General features: G+C 42.6%; 1 protein-coding gene across 1 annotated transcript in view; it reads left to right on the top strand.

Moving 5' to 3' along the window:
- Window positions 1–25,381, top strand: part of LOC143172968 (histone-arginine methyltransferase CARM1-like) — a 74,337-nt gene that overhangs the window by 4,695 nt on the left and 44,261 nt on the right. The window contains 1 exon segment of the mRNA XM_076362895.1: window positions 24,833–24,958. Within this exon segment, the coding sequence (XP_076219010.1) occupies window positions 24,833–24,958 (126 nt within the window).

The raw sequence follows: 25,381 nt of genomic DNA, 5'->3' as shown, positions 1-25,381 counted from the left end.
GTTTTAATATGAAACAAGGTTTAGAGCTATGAAGCTCAGAACAGGAAGCTGGCAGCTGCAGCATCCATGTATTTCTGCATTCAAGTGCAAGTTCTGTAGAAGCACGTATTATACCAGCTCTTCACTCATTAATTTGTTTTGCCTGAGGTTACTAGGAAAAACAAAATCCCCGATATCTTTTTAGGAAAGGGTTATTGGCTGTACCTCATAGTTTGGAGTGAGTGAGGGAGAGAGGGAGGAGTATTTTTTTCTGAGTCAGCGGATACTTTGACAAAATTCAACAGCAGCCTAGCAAATACCTAATTTTTCTTTCTAGTTATATGCAGAATAAACTCAGCGATACCTAAGTAGGCTGCTTTGCAAACTGTCTTTTTATTCAGAGGACCTGGATAGGAGCTAGATGAAACTAGAAGAGTAGTGCTTTTTTTGTTTTGAAAAATGAGCAGTCTTTTTTGAAATTCTGGTGGGTTTTTCCCCCCTTACCTTCCATGTTCCAGTATCTGCAATAAGCTTGTTAGTTGTAAATGACAGACATAAAAATTGTGAGGCTGGCAGATTATTTTCTCTCTATCTGTTTACAGTAGAAAGAAGATTAGGAAGTCTGTAATAAATTTGTGTTTTGTTCTTCATACGTATTAGGTGAAGTCAAAAAAAGAAGACAAACTTGGGCATTACATATACAGGAAAGATTACTGGGTAAATGCTATTCTTTTAGATTGTTGTTACAGGGTCTTCACTTCTGCTTTTTTTTTTTTTTAATACTGTTTAATTATTGCTGATCAGAAAGGATGAGCTTCTATGGATGGCCATGAATTTTGGAAGAATTAGTACAATAAGTGAAAGCCCAAGGAAAGTGTATTGTATTTTACCACATTTTTACATCATTACTTATAGTTATTTAAGATCCTTCACATCTTCCTTAAGAGTTGCCTCTCTGAGTTCTAACTTTTGAACTCTAGGAGAGATGATACCCAGTTTTTGACTGAGTTATTAATAATGTTGTATTTTTTGTTTAAAGATGTCACCTACTGTTCAGGAGGTAGTGCTGTGGCCCCAGAAGCAGACGGAAAATTCGCATTGACTTTAAATATGCTGATCGTGTCCCAGCTGTGGCAGAAGACAAACTGCAGACAAGCTGGAGGGGCAGTAGGGAGTGTTGACTCTCACAGGATATGATAGCTGTAAAGAAGCCCTGCTGCCTTTTCTCTTAATAAGTACTGGTATTATAGGCCATATATTTAGCTTTTTAAAAATTACATAAAAGGGAAAGTATGCAGCATTGTTGGACTCAAAGAGAATGTATTCTATTTGTGCTCCAGAACATGTGTGCTAATTAAAACTTTACAGCTTGGAAAATTCATCACTGCTAGTCCAGTTCCACTAACTCAGTGGTAACAAAACATTCATGGTAGTGAGCTTCAGACGCTATTGAGCTGGACTGGATACGAACCATTAACCACAAGAGATAAACTCCACATTCTTTTACTTGGTCCTTCCTTAGTTTCCCCCCATGCAGTTCCCTGCAATTGAACACATTGCATATTTTTTTTCCTATCCCATACTAAGACCAGTTTTAAATAATAAAACATTAGGAGATTAAAAAAGTAAAATAAATCACTTACTAGTTGAAATTCAAAAGTATCAGGTTTGGATATGGTGGAAAATGTATTAATAGCGTGAATGGTTATGTTCTAATACTGTGCATTCACGTGCATTGCATAGATAGTACTAGCATCAGCAGCCTCAGTGTGCTGATAGAGGGCAATCACTGCCAATAGTTCTAAGCAGAAGAACTGATGTCATTCACCATTTCCTTTTCCACTGTGAAAATCTTCATTTTCCTAGTGGGGAAAAATCAGTTGCAAGAGGAAGTTTGAGCAGACAACATAGTTAATATTTTATACATATAATTCATGTAACCTCTGACATGGAGGTGATACGGAGGCTTTTAGTTGTCCTTTCCCACTTCTTTCTACATCTTTAGGGCAGCACAAAGGATTTCAGGGGGGAATAAATAAAGCACTTAAAATCTTTTTTTATTTTATTCTGAGGAGAAACTGCAGGTCAGACAATTCTTGAAGCAGAATAGTTTTTGTGAAGGAATAGTAATGTGGTTGAAGGAGGTATGATTAGAAACAGTAATCCTAAAATTTTCTGTTAACTGTTTCATATCATAGTATTAAGTATTCCAGTGGTTAGTTGAGTAGATTCTTAAACTTATGTTTCACAAGAGTCTTTTTTTATTATATTTCAAGTACTGTTTTTTTATTCCGTGCAGAACTTTTGCAAGTAGTTTGCTAATCAGTCATTGGCCCTTTTTTTACCCTGCAAGTGCAAGCAAGTAAAGCAAGACATGCAAGTTTTGCAGTAGGAGCGTGCCTCACCTTTATTGTTTGGTAATTAGCATTCATTTTTTATATTTGTATCAATATAGATGTGTAAATATATAAACACACATATGTGTGTGTGTTTATATAGGTAGGTAGATTAATATATAGAGAGATAATAAATTGAAGACTGAATCAGGAGGTTCAGTAACTAGCCTGAAACAGACTACAGTGTATATTGGATAGCTTGGTTTGGTTTTGGTGGTGGTGGTTCAGGGGTTTTGCTGGTTGGTTGGTTTTGCCTCTGCTTTCTTGTATCCTGTCTAACTCCCCTTGTGCTTTCGTATTGTACCATCACATGGCATGTACTGTGTAATAAATGTGGCGCTCTGGCTATGGATGCAAGTATGGGATTAAGTTCTGTGTTCTCCCATAAAGTGTCTGTATCAATAATACAGCTAATCCTTCTGTAAAATGAGGTGTTACCACTTCTTGACCCATCAGCCATATGGTAAAGCTAGATGTTTTAAAGTTGTGAGGTGCTTGGGAAACTGTGATGAGACCATCTATAGATGGATTGAAGTAGCTTTATAGTGGCTGGTACTGGAAGCATTAGAGCTGAGTTTACAATAAATAGTGTTGCCTATAATGCCTTATGCTGAGAAGCCGTTGTATATTCAACCACCCCGACACCTGCCAGAAAAGTAGCACAGTGAGCTGTAGGCAATCCAGGAGACTCCTGGAATGCATTGAGGATAACTTCTTAAGCCAGGTAATAGACAGCCCTACCAGAGGGGATGCATTACTGCGTCTGTTGGTCACCAACGCAAGTGAGCTAATCGGTGATGTCAAGATTGGAGGCAGCCTGGGCTGCAGCGATCATGCACTGGTGCAGTTCGCAGTCCTGAGGGATATGGGTCAGGCGAAGAGTAAATTCAGGACCCTGAATTTTAGGAAGGCAAACTTCCATCTGTTCAAGGAGTTAGTCAGTAGGGCCCCCTGGGAAATTGCCCTTAGGGACAAAGGAGCAAAACAGAGCTGGCAGATCTTTAAGGACGCTTTCCATAGAGCGCAAGAGCTCTCAATCCCCAGGTGTAAGAAATCAGGAAAGGAAGGCAAGAGACTGGCATGGATGAGTCAAGACCTGCTGGTCAAACTAAAGGGCAAGAAGGAAATGCACAGGCAGTGGAAGCAGGGACAAGTATGCTGGGAAGAGTATAGGGATGCTGCCCGGTTGTGTAGGGGTGGGATCAGGAAGACCAAGGCATGGCTGGAGCTGAACTTGGCAAGGGACGCAAGGAATAATAAGAAGGGCTTCTATAGGTATGTCAGCCAGAAAAGGAAGGTCAAAGAAAGCACACCCCTGCTGATGAACACAACTGGCATACTGGTAACAAGGAAGGAGGAGAAGGCTGAGGTACTCAACAAATTTTTGCCTCAGTCTTCACTGGCAACCTCTCTTCCCACACCTCTCGTGTGCATGGACCGCAAGTCAGGGATTGGGGGAGCAATGTCCCTCCCACTGTAAGAGAAGATCAGGTGCGAGACCACCTGAGGAACTTGAACATACATAAGTCTATGGGACCCGACAAGATGCGTCCCAGAGTCCTGAGGGAATTGGCTGATGTAGTTGCCAAGCCACTCTCCATGATATTTGAAAAGTCACGGCAGTCAGGTGAAGTCCCCAGTGACTGGTAAAAGGGGAACATTGCACCCATTTTTTAAAGGGTAGAAAGGAGGACCCTGGGCACTACCGACCTGTCAGCCTCACCTCTGTGCCTGGGAAGGTCATGGAACAGATCCTCCTGGAGGACAGGGAGGTGGTTCGAGACAGCCAGCATGGCTTCACTTGCCTGACCAACCTATAGCCTTCTATGATGCAGTGACTACGTCAGTGGACACAGGAAGGGCTACAGATGTCATCTATTTGGACTTCTGTAAGGCCTTTGACATGGTCCCCCACAATATCCTTCTCTCTAAACTCGAGAGGTATGGATTTGATGGGTGGACCATTCGGTGGATAAGGAATTGGCTGGATGGTCGCATCCAGAGGGTAGTGGTCAATGGCTCAATGTCCAGATAGAGACCAGGTGTCCCTAAGGGGTCCGTATTGGGCCCAGTACTGTTTAATATCTTCATTAATGACAAAGGCAGTGGGATCGAGTGCACCCTCAGCAAGTTTGCAGATGACACCAAGCTGAGTGGTGCGGTCGACATGCCAGAGGGACGGGATGCCATCCAGAGGGACCTGGACAAGCTCGAGAAGGGGGCCCATGTGAACCTCATGAGGTTCAACAAGTCCAAGTGGAAGGTCCTGCACCTGGGTTGGGGCAACCCCCGGTATCAATACAGGCTGGGGGGGTGATGGGATTGAGAGTAGCCCTGCCGAGAAGGACTTGGGGGTACTGGTGGATGAAAAGCTGGGCATGAGCCGGCAGTGTGCGCTCGCAGCCCAGAAAGCCAACAGTATCCTGGGCCGCATCAAAAGAAGCGTGGCCAGCAGGTCGAGGGAGGTGATTCTGCCCCTCTACTCTGCTCTGGTGAGACCCCACCTGGAGTACTAAATCCAACTCTGGAATCCTCAGCACAGGAAAGACATGGGCCTGCTCAAGTGGGTCCAGAGGAGGGCCACAAAAATGATCAGGGGGATGGAATACCTCTCCTGTGAGGAAAGGCTGAGAGAAAGGCTCCAGGGAGACCTTATTGCAGCCTTTTGAATAAGGGCCTTGAAGAAAGAGTGTAAAAATTCTCAAGCCTAAAATATGTGCTAGTAAAATGAAACTACTAGAAACTTTCTTTTCACAGCAATAAATTAAGAATCCTAAATGAACCAGAAGACATTAAATGCCTTGCTGAGTAACGGTACTTTTGGATTTTGTTACTTCTGCTGCAGCTTGATCTGAACTAAATTAGGACTCTGAACATCCAGTGCTCATGTCAAGAAGAGATAGTGTGGATGGAAATAGGTATAATGGAAAACCATGCATGATTTTCCTTTTTTGTATGCTTTTTTTTCCCCTTACTTTCTAGGTAGGCAGCATACATCAACGAAAATACCTGCTTAAGCTTGTACGTGTTTGCTTTTAAATGTTTTGCAGTGCTGCCCAGATATTTTTAATAAAAGCGGTTGTTTCTTAAGTAGTTCCCAGCCTAACTAGAGCATAGAGAGGAATGAGAGAAGAAAGAAGAATCATCTTTGGGTTTTAGATCACAAAGCTAAGGAAGAGGACACTACCAGAATGTTTTTTTTCAATCTAGGAGTCAGCCAGTAACTGCCACAGTAAATATTTAGATTGAGTTTAGGATATGTTTTTAATTGAAGGATGAATGCCTTCTGAAATAGGTTTACTTTTCTGGGTTTGTTTTGGGGGAGAGAAGGGAGGTTGTTCAGGTTTGTAGGGGCACGGGATTATTTTGCCGCATTACCTAAATTGCATGCACAGAGAAAATGAGTGGAGAGATGCCAAGAGAGTTTTATTTAAAGGCCACTGATATTAGTGGAAAGGTTCTTATTGACTTCAAGGGAGCCTGGATCAGCTCCTGCCGGTCCCTTTTCTCCAACCAAAGCCAATTAAAGGGATCAGTGTATTGTAAAGGCAACAAAATGGCAACTGAAAACTGGGATCACTGAGATGTTTTCATAGCTGGCAGTTGTACTCAGCAATGCATTTAGTGCAGTGGACTTGCTCTTCTGTCTCTTGTACCCCAAAAGCCACTACTGTTTTGTTCTGTGTACTATGGATGACTATTTTTTTAAATACATGGAAGGATTTCTATATGGTATTAGTGTTATAATCCTAGTCTCACAGGACACTTGCACATGTTTGTGTTAGCATAGTAAGAGGCCCATTGCTAGCTCTGTTGGTTTTATAATCTTTTCCTGTTCTATCTTGAATTTTATGTGGTGAATTTTAATTTATTTAATCTGCAGGGGAAACTGAAGCTCTGTGTAAATACATTTGGATCTTGAGGTAAGTATATCTAAATGTAAATTATTTTCTCCTTTCAATAATCTTACATGCTATCTATAAATTAATTAAGGTCTCTGCATCTGAAAATTTAACTTGAAAATCTTGCATTCATTTCTGTTTAGCTATATAATTTTGAGTGAGTCAGGCACAAATCCTTATCCTGCAAAAATGTGTACTAGTAATTTTGCCTCAGTGATTTATTGCCATTGACTTCAGTTGGCAGTATTTCTGGAAGTAGCATGGGTGGCTTTACATCTGCATGTGTCCGTAGGATCAGGTTCTTTTTATCCAGAAAACAAATTACAACTGTTTAATAATAGACATCTGGAAAGCAAACCATCTGCACTGAGGTCATGATGGCCTGATCATTTCAGTGCCAGCTGCTTGTATGCCAGGTTCTTCTGGCAACTAAAAAGTGTGCGCTAGAGAGAGGCTTTCCATGCATTTCACACTGTCACACGTATGGAATGTTCCAAATATGCCCTGGACCCTACAGTGGTTTCCAAAACTGTAGCAGAAACGCTGTAGTAGGAACTTAGTTTTCCTAAAAGCAGGTCTGCTTATTTGATTTCCAAAGTAGCACAATATAAAATGAGTGCAAGGCAGTGTTGGTGCAGAGAGAGTGACAATAGGTTCAAACATATGCAGGGAATATTAAATGGAAAGTCGTTCCAATTTTTTTTGTCCAAATCTAGAATTTGTCACTCCTTATTATTAGTTACTATGTTCTAGTTTTAATACTTTGGCACTCTACCATGCACAGTGGCTGTGCGTTTCTGAGTAGAAAGGAAGTAAGACTCTGTTGTGTCGTTAAATATCTGGCAAATAATATGTTAAAAACATTTGTGAAGCAAAAAAAGCATTCCTGAAGTGGGAAAACTACTTCAAATATATCAGGTATAATTAAAATATAATAAAGTAATAAAATAAGATATTTCTGCTGTTTTGGAAGCAGCAGCAGAAGATGGCTGAAAATTACTGGCTACGTGGCTAACTATAGGGTACTAAGGTAATGCAGTAAAGGTTAGTGATGACTGAAGATTTGTCTGCATCTTTTGTTTCTTTTTTCCCTGCTCCCTCTCACCAACTGCTTAAAAAGATCAAATACATCTGACACATTGATTAAAATGTAACAAATCTTATATACATATTGGCCAGTGACTACAATTTCTTAGTTTCCCTATTTTAAAATTGTCACTCATAAACATAAGTCTACTTTCTTTCAATATCCATGGATAAGAGATTCTTAATTTACTGCTCTCATTCTTTCCTTTCTCATTATTAAAAGATGAAATTTTCAGGGAACAAACTTTATTTTTTAAATTTACATTTGGTGATGCTTTGCATTAGCCACTAAATATTTAGACATTAGATTTAACATGTTAGTTTAGTCCTCAGTGCAAAATGAAAGAAGCTTGTATCTCCAAGTGATACAGATTAACTGCTGGTGGCATTTTTTGCTGTGCTGCACCCACCGATTCTTTAAAAAATACTGCTGCTGAGTATATTGGGCTTTTCAATCCAGAGGATATTGTGCTTTTCAATCAGGTTTGGGTTTTTTTTGTTGTAATTTAAAACCAAATGGTCAAAAGTCATGTATCATCACAACCCTTCCTTGATAGTTTTATGGTAGATTATTCTTTTTAAGTCTTATTTATGTAAAACTATAGTCGAAATGTAATGATGCTCTCAGAAATGTATGGACATAAAATTAGCAAAAATAAGGTAAAAGTAAATATATATTGTAATTAGAAAAGAAAAGGAGTTGCAAAGTAAGAATACAAGTGTGGCCTTCTCTTTCTGCAAATCTGGTAACTTTACACCAGGCCCTTCCCCTCCAAGATGTTTTTGTATGAAGAAGATGCACTGACTCATTAAATGTCAAGCTGAGTAGACACCAGCAGTGTGAAATCAATTATGACTAGCAGGATGAGGTATTATGAAATGCCATTCTTGATTTTTCTTACTTTAAGTCTTTTAAAAGTACAAGGAACTAGCTAATACACTGCCATTGTATTCTTTGTATCCTATCTTACTTGAAAGCCCAGTGCTTTACTGCTGCAGTGTCTCTAAGCTGCAGTGATTTACCACAGTAGCCCGAGATTATTACTTGCTGATTTGAAGTTAATGAAACTGTGCCTGTTTATAGTAGAAAAGAAACTCTTTAATACTTTTAGAAATATTAGCGTATAATTGAGAAATAAGTTTCTCAGACTCAAAACACTTCTAGTTTAATATCTATCTAAATAAATATTCTTTTTTTTTTTTTTAAAAGTATCTGATTTCTCTAAAGGTTGCTGTAGTAGGATTAAAGTAGATCTCCTATTCTGTGCCTCAAATCACACTCCCACGGTGGTTATTTAAGAATATTTGCTTGAGCTGTGACTGCCTTACAAACTACATCCAAGACAGTCAGGATACCAAGAGGGCAGTTGTCCTAAATCGTCACCATTGTGAATCCATGTCACAGAGATTCTTTACACCTTCTGGGTGCCACTTTTAGTCATTTATGAGGCTTTAAATGGTGCAGTTAATAACTAGAGGAGGTATCACTAGTGAGATTACAGGCAGAGGTGGGTGTTTGGATGAGGTGGCTTATGTACCAGAAAAATATTAGAGCCCAAATATTCTAAATACCAACTTGTCCTCCTGTCTCAAGCTTTTTTTTTATAAACAGAGTTATGCTTTTGAAACCTGGATGTGTTAGTTATGCCAGTAATTAGAAGAGGTAACTTGTTGTCCTGGTTTTGGCAGGGATAGAGTTAATTTCCTTCCTAGTAGCTGGTACAGTGCTGTGTTTTGGATTTAGGATGAGAACAATGTTGATAACACACCGATGTTTTAGTTGTTGCTAGGTAATGCTTACACTAGTCAAGGACTTTCCAGCTTCCCATGCTCTACCGACTGAGAAGGCTGGAGGTGCCCAAGAAGCTGGGAGGGGGCACAGCCAGGACAGCTGACCCAAACTGGCCAAAGGGACATTCCATACCATGTGACGTCATGCTCAGTACATAAACTGGGGAAAGGTGGCCGGGGGGGCCGCTGCTCGGGGACTGGCTGGGCATCGGTCGGCGGGTGGTGAGCAATTGCACTGTGCATCACTTGCTTTGTATATTATTATCATCATTATTACTTTTTTTTTTCCAATTATTAAACTGTTTTTATCTGAACCCATAAGTTTTTCTCACTTCTACTCTTCCAATTCTCTCCCCCATCCCACCGGGGGGGGAGGTGGGGAGTGAGCGAGCAGCTGTGTGGTGCTCAGTTGCTGACTGAGGTTAAACCACAACAAGGAGAGAAGGAGCTTTGCGCACTTCTGTGAGGAAAGATGATATAATAATGCTGTCTATCTGATTTACCATATCATTGCTGAGCTTGCTTGGAAATCTAGGTGCCTCGCATTTGTTTTCCACTGTAAAGTCTAGGCTGATAAGAAGAGAGATACCTGGGAAGGGGAGGATGCCACTGGAATGGAGAAAACTCTTGTAATCAAAATCTGACCTAATAAAAAGTTCTTGCAGCTTTTTCCCTGCTTAGACTGTTTTCTCTTTCTGTAAACAAAGTGGGAAGCGTCTGAGTGAAAACATGTCAACCTGGCACCTGGGCTCCTGCAGCTAGTGAATCTCCAAGGCAGTGTTCACACAGCCTCCTTGCTTGGGCTTCCCCCCTGCGCCTATGATGCACCAGGCACAGCGGAGGGCAGCATCTCACCTAGTGCTAAGCCACACAGTGGTGCATGGTGACATCGAACGATTTAAAACGAAAAAGGCACAAAAACTAAAAATGACTGTGTATATTAGAGGAATAAAGTGAGAGGGAAAAGCAAAGAGAAGTCAACTGTCAAAGGCTGGGTGGGAGTAATGGGGTCTGTCCAGGGGATTCCTTCTAGTTCCTTGGAGCACTGTTTAGGATTTGAGAGAGTCCTGCTTATGTTGCCTTTAAACCATGTGAGTTTTGTGTGTCCTTTAAAAGAAAAAGACATCCTGTTCTGAAATGCTGAATTTCCCCCCGAAGCTTAACTTAAAGTTACTCTGCTATTCTGTAGATGTTCTAGTAGCTGGGATGTGAGGGGTTTTCTTCAACAGTTTTGTTTCTCCTGTTTACAATAAAATTATAAACCCTTTTACAAACTGTTTTTTTAATATAGTGAAGTGTGTCCTAAGAGCATCCTGAAATATATCCTAATGAGAGTGTGAACATAGGCCCATGGGGGAAGTAGGCCTAATTTTTTCAGTGGTGCTTAGACCTTGTGGATGTAATCCACCCAAAATGGATATGAAATTATTTTAAAAGTCAGGCTGAGGAAATGGAGGTTATCACAGAGAATCTCTGGCATCTGTGAGTAGAAAAGCAGTGCTATCAGCAATATCCTTGTCCACCTCAGTGCAATAACAACCTACTAGTCTTATTAAAGTCTAGTTGTTGACTGTTGCAGCCGTGCAGTGAGCTGTCATATTCAGTGCGATGCAAAAGCAACAGATTGAAATGGTATTGATTTTGTGTACTGAGTTTGAAGTGTGTTATTTTCTTTTTCCATTTCAACTGAGGGGGGAAAAAAAATTCCCTCGCCTTTCAAATACTTCTTCAGGGTATGACACTGGCCTCCATCTTTATCGCCTTGAGTCTTGATAACAAAATACAGAGTCTGGTGCTTTTCTGTCTTTTGTTGTTGTTCTGAAATAGCATTATGCTGCCGGTCCAAAAGGTAACAAAAGATCTGTACAGATCTGTACATGGCAAATACATTTTTACTGATGCTGTTGTACTATATAGTTTACAGGCTGGCAGGAAGAAAGATCCCAGCATCTGGGTGTTTGCCCTCTGTTCCCTACAGGTCAGAAAATATGTGGGGACCATCCACAGGAGCTCCAGTGAACATGTAGAATATTCCAAGTTAGCAGGCCATTGATTTCACTATACTTGGGGCTTAACCATGACATATTAATTGTAACTGGCAACTGATACATGGCAGAAGACACGATGAGTGAGAGACTTTGGAACTAACTGTTCATTGAGTTGATTCCCAAATGGCCTTCAGTTCAGTAAGCGTAAATGTGGGTTGTAGGAATATTTAAGTGACAGCTGGAAGAGAAAATTTCTGAGTGCTATATTCCATTCTCTTAACATGCACCTAAAACTGGAGTAATACATAATTTTTTTTGCCTAATACTGCTATGAGTAGTACTTCAAGATTAATCAGTGTTAAAAGTACAGACATGTTTTTGCAGCTACTTTGAGATACGCTTAGCTTTGAACTTTAGACCAATGCCATTGTAGTCTTTCCACAACACAGTCACTTATTAGTCAGGATTGGACTCTCCCTATCTAATTACACTCACATTGCCGTACTTGAGAAAACGTGAATGTTTATCCCAAAATTTTATCTGGAAAAATAATATTTTAAGTAACTTTTTGACAAAATGTTTGCTATGTGATAGATGCTGAATTACAGCTCACAATAAAAAAAACCCCAAACAAAACAGGTAGTTTTTAACTGAAGGCCCAGCCTTTCAAATGAAAAAATAGGCTTCACAAGTTGTAATGAAAACTTATTAGTACATTTCAATGAGCCCTTCCCATGACACCTCCAAGGGGAATGGGCTGCCGTAAGTACACAGCAGCTCCACGTTAAAGTACAGCACAAGAGAGACATGGACCTGTTAGACTGGATCCCGGGAGGGCCACAAAAATGATCAGGGGAATGGAACACCTCTCCTGTGAAGAAAGGCTGAGAGAGTTGGGGTTGTTCAGCCTGGAGAAGAGAAGGCTCCAGGGATACCTTACCGGGGGCTTAGAAGAAAGACGGGGACAGACTTTTTACCAGGCCTGAAGTGATAGGACAAGGGGTAATGTTTTTAAACTGAAAGAGGGTAGATTTAGATTAGGTAGGAGGAATAAATTCTTCACTATGAGGGTGGTGAGACACTGGAACAGGTTGCCCAGAGAAGCTGTGGATGCCTGATCCCTGGAAGCGTTTAAGGTCAGGTTGGACAGGGCTTTGAGCAACCTGGTCTAGTGGAAGGTGTCCCTGACCACAGCAGGGGGGTTGGAGCTAGATGTTCTTTAAAGATCCCTTCCAACCCAAACCATTCTGTGATTCTATACTTTGGAATGGTATATTTACTGTTCAGAATAGCTGATAACTGGCTGTACAAGCCTAGTTACATTCATCAATCTACCCTGAAAGTAAAATGGAAGTAAGACCAGATTACAGGAAGGTAGTTGTGTGTCAGCGTAAGTTTCTGGCAAGGGTGCTCTGTAATTACTGTACACTAATCACCCTCTGTGTGAACAAACTTCTAAATGTGATGATTGACCGCTTTGGAAGTGGTAATGAGATATTCTGGAGGCAAGTATTTTTATCCAGAAGAGGGTAGGTTGTATGATTCAAAATACATTATCCTAATGCCTAATAGGTTATGCAATATGGACAGCCACTGCATCTGTCATTTTTCCAATATTAGATTCTGAGGAAACTAGCACTTTTTTTGGTGGTAATAAGTTTATTTCTTAGCCATACATTTTTAAGCAACTTACAGTAATTGGATTGGTTTTCCAAAAGTGTTTTGTGGGTGAGAAAGGATCTCTGTGTGCAGGACTCATGCTGCATAACTTTAGGCAAATGGCTTTGGGGCTTTCTGCAGGAGACTCTTTTGCCATTGAGAAAGTTTAGAGTCCTGAACATACAGACTCTGAATCAGTAAAGCAAGTAAGCTTAAAGTAAACTGAAGTAGATCTAGTGTAAATACCTTTCTCTTGTGATGAAGTTGTGATTTGTTAGTTGTAATTTGAAGTTGAATTTGAGTTGTGATTTGTTAGTTGTAATTTGAAGTTGGATTTGATTCAGAGATCTTGTGGTTGAAGTACAGGATTAGCAGACACTGGGTCTATACTTTGTCCTGTGGCAGAATTTCGGGGGGGGGGGGGAGGGGGGCAGGAAGGTTTCCAGCTCTCTTCATGGCACAACATCACCTGATGTAATGAATGCAGAGGAGCACCATGAGACTTAGTTCACCACCATGAGACTTAGTTCACGCGTTATTATAAAGCCTGTTGAGAGGCTGTCTTGGCTAGCATCTCTAAATAAAACAAATTATTCCATGAACAGCGGAACTAATAAGGCCTGGTTTTCCTTCAACTGATTTACTTTGTTCACATCTATCCTAGTGTCTTCCTCATGTTTTCCCACTGTCACTTCAGAGCTTCCTCCTTCTCTCTGTCCCAACCATTTCTGTGATTGCTTGAAGTTGCTCCACTGCTATGCATTATTACGAATCCTCTATCTCCCGCTCATGTACCACCAGCAGTGGTTGACTCTGGAGCTGACTCGTGCACGAGCTGAGAAGAAAATGTAGCTATTAAGTATGTCTCATCATTTCCTTCAGCAAGAGTGGCACATTGGGCCTCTCATGTTTATTCAGCCACTCTTTTTATGCAACTTGCAGGAACACCATGGTTTTGGCATGTTGGCCAAATTTGATTTTAATCAGCTGAAGAGTTCAAAAATTAGGAAAGATGGGATTGCCAATCAGCACAGCTGCATAAACCATGCTTCCCCAGAAATGGGACTGGAATAGGGGCTGTCTAGGAAAGCCAGGTGTGAATCTATTTAAGTAAATGCTGCTGTGTTCTTTGAGAAATGCCACATCATACTATCCAAGTTTCATAGTTTTTAAAACCTTTTCCTTGATTATTGGTTAAACAGAGTATCCATTGGTCAGTAAACTTAAATGAAAGAAGACAATTTCTATCCTTTCCCCCTTGCCCCTCAGGATATGGCTGACCTTTCACCCTCTTGTATTCTTGTTTGTGAATGGATTTCTTGCAAACTTCAGTCATTTAGGTTCGTCATGTTTAATTTTTCAGGCTATGTCCACTAAGTCTGTTTTGCTTAGACAAAAAACTTCGTACAAATTTTCTCTTTATTGTTAGTATCCATCAGATGAAATGTTAGTGATATGTTTGGTTTTCTTCTGAAAGGTGCTGTATGCAGTAGACTGTGACATAGTTAGGAGAAGATGTGCCTGCTTGATCTTTAGACTTGGAAACCATGATTTTCTTTGAGAGGAATTGTTCAGAAACATTTGTGCCCTTGAACACTAGGTAGTCAAAGCTGCAAAAGCTGTAATGGGTTTATTATCTGTTGTTTGAATATTAGTTATTATGAGGACTTTTTCAAAAAAACAAAACCAAAAACAAGTACCAAGGGGTTTTTTTGTTTGTTTCTGAATGCAATGCAGTTTTTTCTTTTCCATTTCATTTTCTTAAATTCTTTCTTAAACCCTGCTAAGACAACCTGTGTGATTCTACAGATTTTGAAATTACATACGTTCATGACGTATTTCTTATAAATCCATTTCAGTTGTAAGGTTGTATCTATATGCATGACAGCATAGTAGGAAGAAGCAGAAAGAGAGTCCTTGTAGTAAACACTGGTAAAATCTGTTTCACATGTTGAATAAACATAAAGACCTATGGAAAGGAACTCATTTCTCTCACCAACAGAGAAGGTGCTATATGTGACCTGTTCCCATAGGCTTAGTAGAGAATAATTTTTTTAATTTTTTTTTTTTTTAATGCTGACTTTTGGAACAAGGGTAAAGAAAATGTCCTTGGGACTGGGACATGGAATTCATGGTCTGGGGTCTTACTTCAAGGAGCTGCATTGAAGAATAGAGTGTTACTGCCTTATGTTTGGGGCCACTGTACCACTGTTGTGGATAAAAACAATGCATACGTTTATGAATTCATCTTTGTTTATGAATTGCAATCTTCTGGCTTACCCTCAGCTCTCTTAGAAAATAGTTCTTTGGGTTTTTATTAAAGATAATGTAGTAGCAGAAGGTCCTCATGTTGTCCTTGACATCCCTTGCTAGTTTCAAGTCTAGCTGAACTCTGGCTTTCCAAACACAAGCCCTTCATGGACGGATAGATAGATTCAGTATTCATGTTTTTGCTTTTTTGGCAATAAATATGTGAAATGAATGCACAAGATTTCTGTAGAGATTCTGAACTGTATATGATGGCTGTGGCTTTAGGGGTGTCAAGCAACCAGCAAAACTTGAAGTACTTAATACTCCTATGATATGACCTGATTGGTATGATCTTAGTGTGATCACTGTAACTGTACATTAGGAAATTAGAGTGAATTTATAATTACAACCATGACAGGTATTAAAAATTGTGGTTTAATCCAGCAGGGAGCTAAACACCACACAGCTGTTCGCTCATTCCTCCCAACAGTGGCATGGGGGAGAGAATCGGGGGGAAAAAAAGGTAAAATTTGTGGGTTGAGATAAAGACAGTTTAATAGGACAGAAAAAGAAGGGAGGAGGATGATGATAATAATAATAATAATGATAAAAGAGTATACAAAATAAGTAATGCACAATGCAATTGCTCACCACCCGCTGACCGATGTCCAGTCAGCCCCCGAGCAGTGATCGCCTCCCTGGCCAACTCCCCCCCAGTTTATATACTGAGCATGACGTCACATGGTATGGAATATCCCTTTGGCCAGCTTGGGTCAGCTGTCCTGGCTGTGCCCCCTCCCAGCTTCTTGGGCACCTCCAGCCTTCTCAGTCGGTAGAGCATGGGAAGCTGAAAAGTCCTTGACTAGTGTAAGCGCTACGTAGCAACAACTAACACATCAGTGTGTTATCAACATTATTCTCATCCTAAATCCAAAACACAGCACTGTACCAGCTACTAGAAAGAAAATCAACTCTATCCCAGCTGAAACCAGGACAACATACAATCTATACACAATAGATATACATTTTTAGAAGGACATAAGTAGAAATAGAAGTTAAAGCATTTTAGTATGTCTGTCTGCATGTTTAGATCAACTCCCAATTGTTTTGGTTTTTTATCTAAGATATTCCCAGTTATTAATTTCTCAAGAAACTTCCCAATGACACACCTGATGTTCTTCAGCAAACTCTGTGTACCTAGGTTTCTTTACCAGTATAGGAGCCAAGCTCAGATCACACATTTCTTTTCATGCAGACATCCATGTTTAGGATTCTGTTTAACTTCAGATCAGCCTCATCTCCAGAGGTTACTGATCATTCATTTAAGGAAGAAGCAGCCTTGAGGCTCTTGCCAGACTTTTGACTACCTTCCATCTCTTTGGAAGAGCTGCTTTTCCTGGGCTTGGCTGGGTACCATCATCTTTGCCCTGAATTAAATGTAACCTGTGCATGACTACCCTACAGTTTGACTATCCTGAGAACAAATTAATATCCATTGTGAGATAAAGTTTTCCATGCTTTGCAGGGTGGTGTTCAGCTCTCACATGGTGATAATTGGTTTGCTTTGGGATGACTGGCTGTTAACACAGCTATTGAGCAATACTGTGCTAACTATTGAAGGATTTGTTTAGTCTGAAATAATCACCATAAAGATAACATGTATTTTTGTTGAGTTCAGAGGAGATTAATCTTCATTCTTCTGGTGCAGCAAACTTTTGAAACTGCTTTTAATGAATACCTTTATAATGAGGATTTATCAAGCTCCTGTGAGTAAGTGCGTAATCTTACGAAAAGGTTGGACTGTTTAACAGGTGAGAAAAACCCCCACTCTAAATTAAGACCTGAATAAAAAAAAGAAAAAGAAACAATCAACGTGTTTTCATCCTGCTCTGTATTCTGGACTTCTTCCATGTTATGTATTCTGAATGTAAAATGTAGTCTGAGGATGAATATACAAATATTTTTGTTTGAAGATTTTACATCTGTGTGGAATGTTATTAGGCAGGACTCATTCCAACACTGTTTTCTGTGCAGTTTTCTGAATAACAATCTGTGTGTTTGGACTTCGCATGTGAAATGAGGCAGGCATTTATCCTCATTCTTCATGCAAAATGTCAAATATTTAAAAATAATTCCTAGGTGTATATATATATATGATAAAAAGCCTTGCACAGTCTGCATTAGAGTCATAGAGTCATAGAATTGTTTAGGTTGGAAAAGATCTTTAAGATCATCGAGTCCAACCATTAACCTAGCACTGCGAAGTCTTCCACTAAACCATGTCCCTAAGCGCCACATCTGCACGTCTTTTAAATACTTCCAGGGACGGTGACTCAACCACTTCCCTGGGCAGCCTCTTCCAATGCTTGACAACCATTCTGGTGAAGAAATTTTTCCTCACGTCCCATCTAAACCTTCCGTGGTGCAACTTGAGGCCATTTCCTCTCATTCTATCGCTAGTTACTTGGGAGAAGAGACCGACACCCACCTCGCTACAACCTCCTTTCAGGTAGTTGTAGAGAGCGATGAGGTCTCCCCTCAGCCTCCTTTTCTCCAGGCTAAACAACCCCAGTGCCCTCAGCCGCTCCTCAGAAGACTTGTTCTCCAGACCCCTCACCAGCTTCATTGCCCTTCTCTGGACACGCTCCAGCACCTCAATGTCCCTCTTGTAGTGAGGGGCCCAAAACTGAACACGGTATTCGAGGTGCGGCCTCACCAGTGCCGCGTACAGGGGCACGATCACTTCCCTACTCCTGCTGGCCACACTAGTTCTGATACAGGCCAAGATGCCATTGGCCTTCTTGGCCGCCTGGGCACACTGCCGGCTCATGTTCAGCCGGCTGTCAACCAGCACCCCCAGGTCCTATTCTGCCGGGCAGCTTTCCAGCCACTCTTCCCCAAGCCTGTAGTGTTGCATGGGGTTGTTGTGACCCAAGTGCAGGACCCGGCACTTGGCCTTGTTGAACCTCATACAGTTGGCCTCAGCCCATCGATCCAGGCTGTCCAGATCCCTCTGTAGAGCCTTCCTACCCTCAAGCAAATCAACACTCCCACCCAGCTTGGTGTCGCCTGCAAACTTACTGAGGGTGCACTCGATCCCCTCATCCAGATCATTGATAAAGATATTAAACAGAACTGGCCCCAATACTGAGCCCTGGGGAATACCGCTTGTGACCGGCCACCAACTGGATTTAACTGGTTTTAACTCCATTCACCACAACTCTCTGGGCCCTGCCATTCAGCCGGTATTTTACCCAGCAAAGAGTACGCGCATCCAAGCCATAAGCAGCCAGCTTCTCCAGGAGAATGCTGTGGGAAATGGTGTCAAAGGCTTTACTAAAGTCTAGGTAGACAACATCCCCAGCCTTTCCCTCATCCACTAAGCGGGTCACCAGGAGATCAGGTTAGTCAAGCAGTACCTGCCTTTCTAAAGCCATGCTGACTGGGCCTGATCACTTGGTTGTCCTGTACGTGCCGCGTGATGGCACTCAAGATGATCCATAACCTTCCCTGGCACCAAGGTCAGGCTGACAGGCCTGTAGTTCCCCAGATCCTCCTTCCAGCCCTTCCTGTAGATGGGCACCACATTTGCTAACTTCCAGCCCACTGGGACCTCCCCCGTTAGCCAGGACTGGTGATACATGATGGAAAGCGGCTTGGTGAGCACTTCCACCAGCTCCCTCAGTACCCTTGGGTGGATGCCATCTGGCCCCATAGACTTGTGCGTGTCTAAGTGGTATAGCAGGTCGCTAACCATTTCCCCTTGGATTATGGGGGCTTCATTCTGCTCCCTGTCCCTGCCTTTCAGCTCAGGGGGCTGGGTACTCAGAGAACAACTGGTCTTACTATTAAAGACAGAGGCAAAGAAGGCCTTAAGTACCTCAGCCTTTTCCTCAGCCTTTGTCACTGTGTTTCCCCCGGCATCCAATAAAGGATGGAGATCCTCCTTAGCCCTCCGTTTGTTGCTAATGTATTTATAGAAACATTTTTTATTGTCTTTTATGGCAGTAGCCAGATTAAGTTCTAGTTGGGCTTTGGCCCTTCTAATTTTCTCCCTGCATAACCTCACGACATCCTTGTAGTCCTCCTGAGTTGCCCGCCCCTTCTTCCAAAGATCATAAACCCTCCTTTTTTCCCTGAGTTCCAGCCAAAGCTCTCTGTTCAGCCAGGCCGGTCTTCTTCCCCGCTGGCTCATCTTTCAGCACATGGGGACAGCCTGCTCCTGCGCCTTTAAGATTTCCTTCATGAAGAGAGTCCTTCCTGGACTCCTTTGCCCTTCAGGACTGCCTCCCAAGGGACTCTGTCAACCAGTCTCCTAAACAGGCCAAAGTCCGCCCTCCGGAAGCAGTTCTGCTGGCCCCCCTCCTTACTTCTCCAAGAATCGAAAACTCTATCATTTTGTGATCACTATGCCCAAGACGGCCTCCAACCGTCACATCACCCACAAGTCCTTCTCTGTTCACAAACAACAGGTCCAGCAGGGCGCCTTCCCTAGTTGGCTCACTCACCAGCTCTGTCAGGAAGTTACCTTCCGCACACTCCAGGAGCCTCCTAGACTGTTTGCTCTCTGCTGTATTTTATTTCCAGCAGAGATCTGGTAAGTTGAAGTCTCCCCGGAGAACAAGGGCTAGCGATTGTGAGACTTCTCCCAGCTGCTTACAGAACAGTTCATCTGCCTCTTCATCCTGGTTGGGTGGTCTATACAGACTCGCACCATGGGATCTGCCTTGTTGGCCTTCCCCCTGATTCTTACCCATAAACACTCAACCCTATTGTCACCATCGTTAAGCTCTAGACAATCAAAACACTCCCTAACATACAGGGCTACCCCACTGCCTCTCCGTCCTTGCCTGTCCCTTCTGAAGAGTTTATAGCCATCCATTGCAGCACTCCGGTGGTGCGAGTCATCCCACCAAGTTTCCATGATGGCAACTATATCATAGTTTTCCTGCTGCACAATCGCTTCCAGCTCCTCCTGCTTGTTGCCCATGCTGCGTGCGTTGGTGTAGATGCACTTCAGTTGGGCTATTGATCCCGGCACCTTTTTGGGGGGAGAAACCCTAATTCCTACGTGACCATTCTTAGGCGCTTCCGTGGTTTATCTAACACATCCATAACCCTTGCATCTTTGCTGCTGCATGGATCTCTATTCCCTACCTCCACTGAGACGGCAGACCGAAGCACCTTGCTAGCACACTGTCCCTCAAACACTGGCGTGCCGCCCCCAGGCTTATCTCTAGTGAGCCTTGTTTTATCCCTTTCCCCCTTCAAATCTAGTTTAAAGCTCTTTCAATGAGCCCTGCTAACTCCTGTGCAAAGATCCTTTTCCCCCTTTGAGACAGGTGTACCCCGTCTGTAACTGGCAGGCCTGGTGTCATGTAGACCAACCCATGATCAAAAAACCCAAAATTCTGCTGGTGACACCGGGCTCAGAGCCAGGTATTGATCTGCTGGCTCTTCCTGTTTCTTCCCTCATCATTCCCTGCAACTGGAAGGATAGGGAACACTGTTTGTGCTCCTGATCACTTAACCAGGCGTCCCAAGGCCCTGAAGTCTCTCTTGATTGCCCTTGGTCTTCTTGTTGCAACTTCATCGCTGCCTACATGAAAAATCAATAACGGATAGTAATCTGAGGGCCGTACCAGGGTTGGAAGTTTTCTCTTCACATCTTTTACCCGGGCCTCCAGGAAGCAGCAGATATCCCTAAAAAGTAGGTCCGGTCTGCATATTGGGCCTTCTGTTCTCTTCAGAATGGAGTCTCCTATGACAATGACCTGTCTTTCTTTCTTTATGGAAGCAGTTTTGATGCAGGGCGTAGGCCAACTTAACCTCATTGACACCTCCAAGCTAGATGAACTATTGTCCTCCTTATGGTTTGGTTCCACTTGCAGAGCCTCGTACCTGTTATGCGAGGGCACCTGGGAAGGTGGGGTAGTCACAGAGGAGATGCGCCTGCTGTGCCGGGCAGGAACTTGTCGCCATTGCTGCCTATCCCTTAAGTCACTGTGTTCAGCCAGGCAGAGAGAGGACAGGAAATCCTCTGTATCACGCGTCCTGTCTGCCTGTTGGGCCTGTATCATAGAAGGTAGGGTGCGATTCTGGTAGTCTCTCTCTCTCTTGCACTCCCTGATACTCCTCAACCTACTCACCTCCTCCCGGAGCTCTGTCACTAAGCGGTGGAGTTCCTCTACCCGGGCGCACCTCCCACAGGTGTGCTCATTGCTGCCGTCTGGTACTGACGTAAGAGCAGGGCACAGCCTGCAGCCTGACGCCTGGGTGGCAGCGTGTTCCCACCGCAGCTCTGACTGGGAAGCTGCGTCAGTCATGGCGGGCACAGAGCTTAGAGAGGCCATGGCTTTCTGCTGGGCAGATACCATTGCTCCCTGGTCGAGCTGGCAGAGCTTCAGCACCCTTCCTGCATGCCCTTCCATGCAAACTGCCGCACCACGCCCTTGCTGACGAGCCACGCTCTGTTTGCCCACCCTGGTTGCTAGTGCTCTCTAAGGGCTTCTTTTATACATGTCGGGGGCTTGGCTGCCGTTGTTCCTGGCCCTGCACAGGTCTCGCCAGCCGCTGCGGTGTGAGCTGCAGGCTCCTGGCAGCTCTCTCAGCTCCCCCTGAGGTTCCTCCAGTTCGGGAAACCCCCCTGTGCACCGCGCTAGAGCACTCTGCTGTGGATCATGCTGGCACCGGAGCTGCTCACCTCGGCGACTGTGGCCTGTTCCTACCAGTGGCAATACTGATTTTACAGGACCACTACATACAAAAATGTTTATACAGCTATGCTATGTCAATGTGCTTATGTTCGAATTCAGAACAAGTCCAATATCTGTTTAGTGCGCTTCTGCTTTAATGGGGTAATAGGCCCTCTGCTTTAGCTATACCACTGTCTCACATTCTCCCACTGGCCACCTCGGTAAAGAGCCTGGCTCCATCTTCTCAAAGACCTCCACATAGGTGTTAAGTCCCCCCCAAAGCCATCTCCAGGCTGAATAAACATCCCATTTTGGGCCTCCAGTACAAAAAAGCATTGATAAAATCATAGAATCATAGAATGGTTTGGGTTGGAAGGGACCTTAAAGATGATCTAGTTCTAGCCCCCCTGCCGTGGTCAGGGACACTTTCCACTAGATGAGGTTGCTTAAAGCCCCTTCCAGGCAGGGGGCATCTACAACCTCTCTGGGCAACCTGTTCCAGTGTTTCACCACCCTCACAGTAAAGAATTTCTTCCTAGTACCTAATCTAAATCTACCCTCTTTCAGTTTAAAACTGTTACCCGTCACCCTATCACTACACTCTGTGATAAAGAGTCCCTCCCCACCTTTCCTGTACGCCCCCTTTAAGTACTGGAAGGCTGCTATAAGGTCTCCCTGGAGCCTTCTCTTCTCTAGGCCAAACAACCCCAAACTCTCTCAGCCTGTCCTCACAGGGCAGGTGCTCCAGCCCCCTGATTAGCTTCGTGGCCCACCTCTGGACCACCCCCATGCCCCAGAGCTGAACACAGTAGTCCAGGTGGGGTCTCACGAGAGCAGAGTAGAGGGGCAGAATCACCTCCCTCGCCCTGCTGGCCACGCTTCTTTCGATGCAGCCCAGGATACAGTTGGCTTTCTGGGCTGCAAGCACACATTGACAGCTCATGTCCAGCTTTTTCCACCAGTACCCCCAAGTCCTTCTCAGCAGGGCTGCTCTCAATCCACTCATCGCCCAGCCTGTATCCATGTTTGGGATTGCCCCAACCCAGGTGCAGATCACTTTGAATGAACTGAGACACAGGTAAAAAGACAATTTCATGTGTGTGCTGAGAGACAGTGTGAGCTAGAAGTGGGTTGATTCATTCCTGTATTGCTGTACATTGAGAATATTTCGCTTTTACAACTAGCTTGAGTGTTTTCTTAGTACTGATTATTCTAAATAGCTGATGCAGTATATATATGTTTTTAAAAGTTCATGTGGAAGATGGCATTGATGGTTATGGGTGGAAGAAAAGCTTGCATTTTGGGAAATGTAAAAAGGCATGTGCTTCAACTGGGACTTCTGGAACACCAAAAGTCCATGTGCCGACCACTTTGCAAATCTGTGAAATGCTTTGGCAAACTGTAGTAAGCCCAGATAGTTAGGGAACTGCAGCACATGGTGTACAAAAAGAATACACCAGAGGAGCTGTCTCTGTTCCGCCCAGGGAATAGAAGGCTGAGTGTGTCTTCTATTAAAGAGACAATGGTAACAGATTGTAGCAAGCCCAGTTGTCTGCCTTCAGTTTGTTTACAAGCCTAAATTATGGAAGAGGCTACAAATACAAATGAGCATGCAGATGTAAAAGTGTGCCAGCCCAGGTGGGACATATCCCCTTTCTTGACAACATTTCTTGCCTAATTAAACTTTGCTTGATGTATGGAACATCATATAATGGCCTTTCTCTCTGTTCTGTTAACTTCTCATCACAGCAGATGCTGTAAATTGTAAGGCTTAAAAAAAAAGCACTGGGTGCCTGTATGGTGTGTGTCTATGTATGCTTTCTCACTCTGGTCCTTCTAACATTGCTAGCAGAATAACATAGCTCACCCGTGTATAATTAGCTTTCTACTGAGCTTTTAATAATAATTTATTTATTAGATCTCTTGCTTTTCAAGATGGGTATTTTCTTCCCCTTCATTCCGGCTTTCCTTCAGTTTTTTTCTCTTGCACGCTTTTTAGTATATTGCAGTGTATCACTTTTCTGTGTTACTGCCAATTTATGAACTTTTGCTTTTAGTTCTCTTTTTGTTTCTGTTTTGCCTTAAACGTTTTACTTTTTCTAGTTCTGGTGGGTTTTTTTGTTTTGTTTTATCATTTATCTCCAGAAGGGTAAAATGTGCATGGGAGAAACATAATAAATACTTGTTGAGAGCAAAGTGGACTAAAATGCATGAAAGAATGGTCCAAGGATATTAAGTCCTGGAGCTTTGCTGCTTGAGTGATAAAGATATATATAACACAAAACCCCCATAATTTAAAAGCTTTACCTATTGTAGCCCATGTCCATAGCTGCTATTTGCATGCAGTTCCCTTTCAGAGCTCTTTCAGGTTTCTGAAAGTGATAACGTGTATCTCGCTTGGTGTGCTCACACAGTTGCCTCCTGACAGCTGCAAGGCTGATAGTGAGACAGTGTGTACTGATGTACTGCACCATTTAAGCCTCTGATATTGGATCCCCCTCTCCAAGGAGCACAGTACGCAGGCTTGCCCTCTGCTGCTTCTGTTCCTAGCTCTGAAGTACATACGTGTTCTTCATTGTCTGAAAAATTGCATTATTTTTTCTCACATGGTAGGTTTATTGATAGTTGTCATACATGGTGTGGTACATAGTGTGTGTTTACTGGAAAAAGCTAGTTTACTTCTCCTTGTTGAGTCAATGTAATTGATACCCTGTCATTTCATTTGCCAGAGCAGCATCTCTAGAGGTTATCGGGACATTGGCACATAGGATTATGGAAGCAAAAGAAGTAGAAAAAATGTTAATTTAAGACCTTGTTAGGAGTCAGGTAAAAATTAATTTAGTCAGCTCTCTTTCTTTCTTCTGAGGACATGGCAACTTCAAGAAACTATGGATGATAAGTGGGATGGAAACTGTAGGTCACTGGAAAATTGGCTTAAGCAACATGTTAGAGAAAGTGTATTTTCGCCAAGTTGTGTACTTCCGATACATGCTTATGTATATTGTTAACCAAAAGAGACATCTAGTTCTTTATATGGTTTTGTTTTTAACTGCTAAAAGTTTTCTAAAGTATTTCTTTCCCTTCAGCTGATGGAGTCTGTGTGTTTAAATGCTTGGTTAACAGAGACACTGAATACTGTCATGTGGGAAGACAGTCTGTGTTAATTACGCTGGGATACAACAGTGCCTTGCTCCAGTTCAAATCACAAGCTGGTAAGTACATCTTGCATTTGCGAGTATCTTCTCCTTCCTGCCATGCTACTGTATTGGTAAAGTTCACTTTAAAATATGTTGTCTTCTACCTCTGTTTCATGTTGGCTATTTAAATATTATATTTTATGATGATTTGTGCAACTTCATGTGCCTCTAACCCACTCCAGCTGCCTTTTGTGGAGTATGGACCATTCACATAGTGGACATAACATTTTTGCAAAACAATTGCAGATTAATTTTCTGAAGAAAGCAAATGCAGATAACGCATTCATATGACTTAACTTCATAAACTCTAATAACTGGTAAATGTAATGCTTTGTGTGGGCAATCTGCCATTTGTTGCTCCCCATTCAGAAATTTTCTTGAAGATCTGTTTGTCTGTATAATTAATTGAGGTAGTTTAACATACACCTGCAGTTCTTA

The sequence above is a fragment of the Aptenodytes patagonicus genome, chromosome Z, assembly GCF_965638725.1.
Source record: "Aptenodytes patagonicus chromosome Z, bAptPat1.pri.cur, whole genome shotgun sequence".
NCBI classification, from domain to species: Eukaryota; Metazoa; Chordata; class Aves; order Sphenisciformes; family Spheniscidae; genus Aptenodytes; species Aptenodytes patagonicus.
The sequence above is the reverse complement of the archived record's forward strand: the minus strand, read 5'-3'. Positions and strand labels throughout refer to the sequence as shown.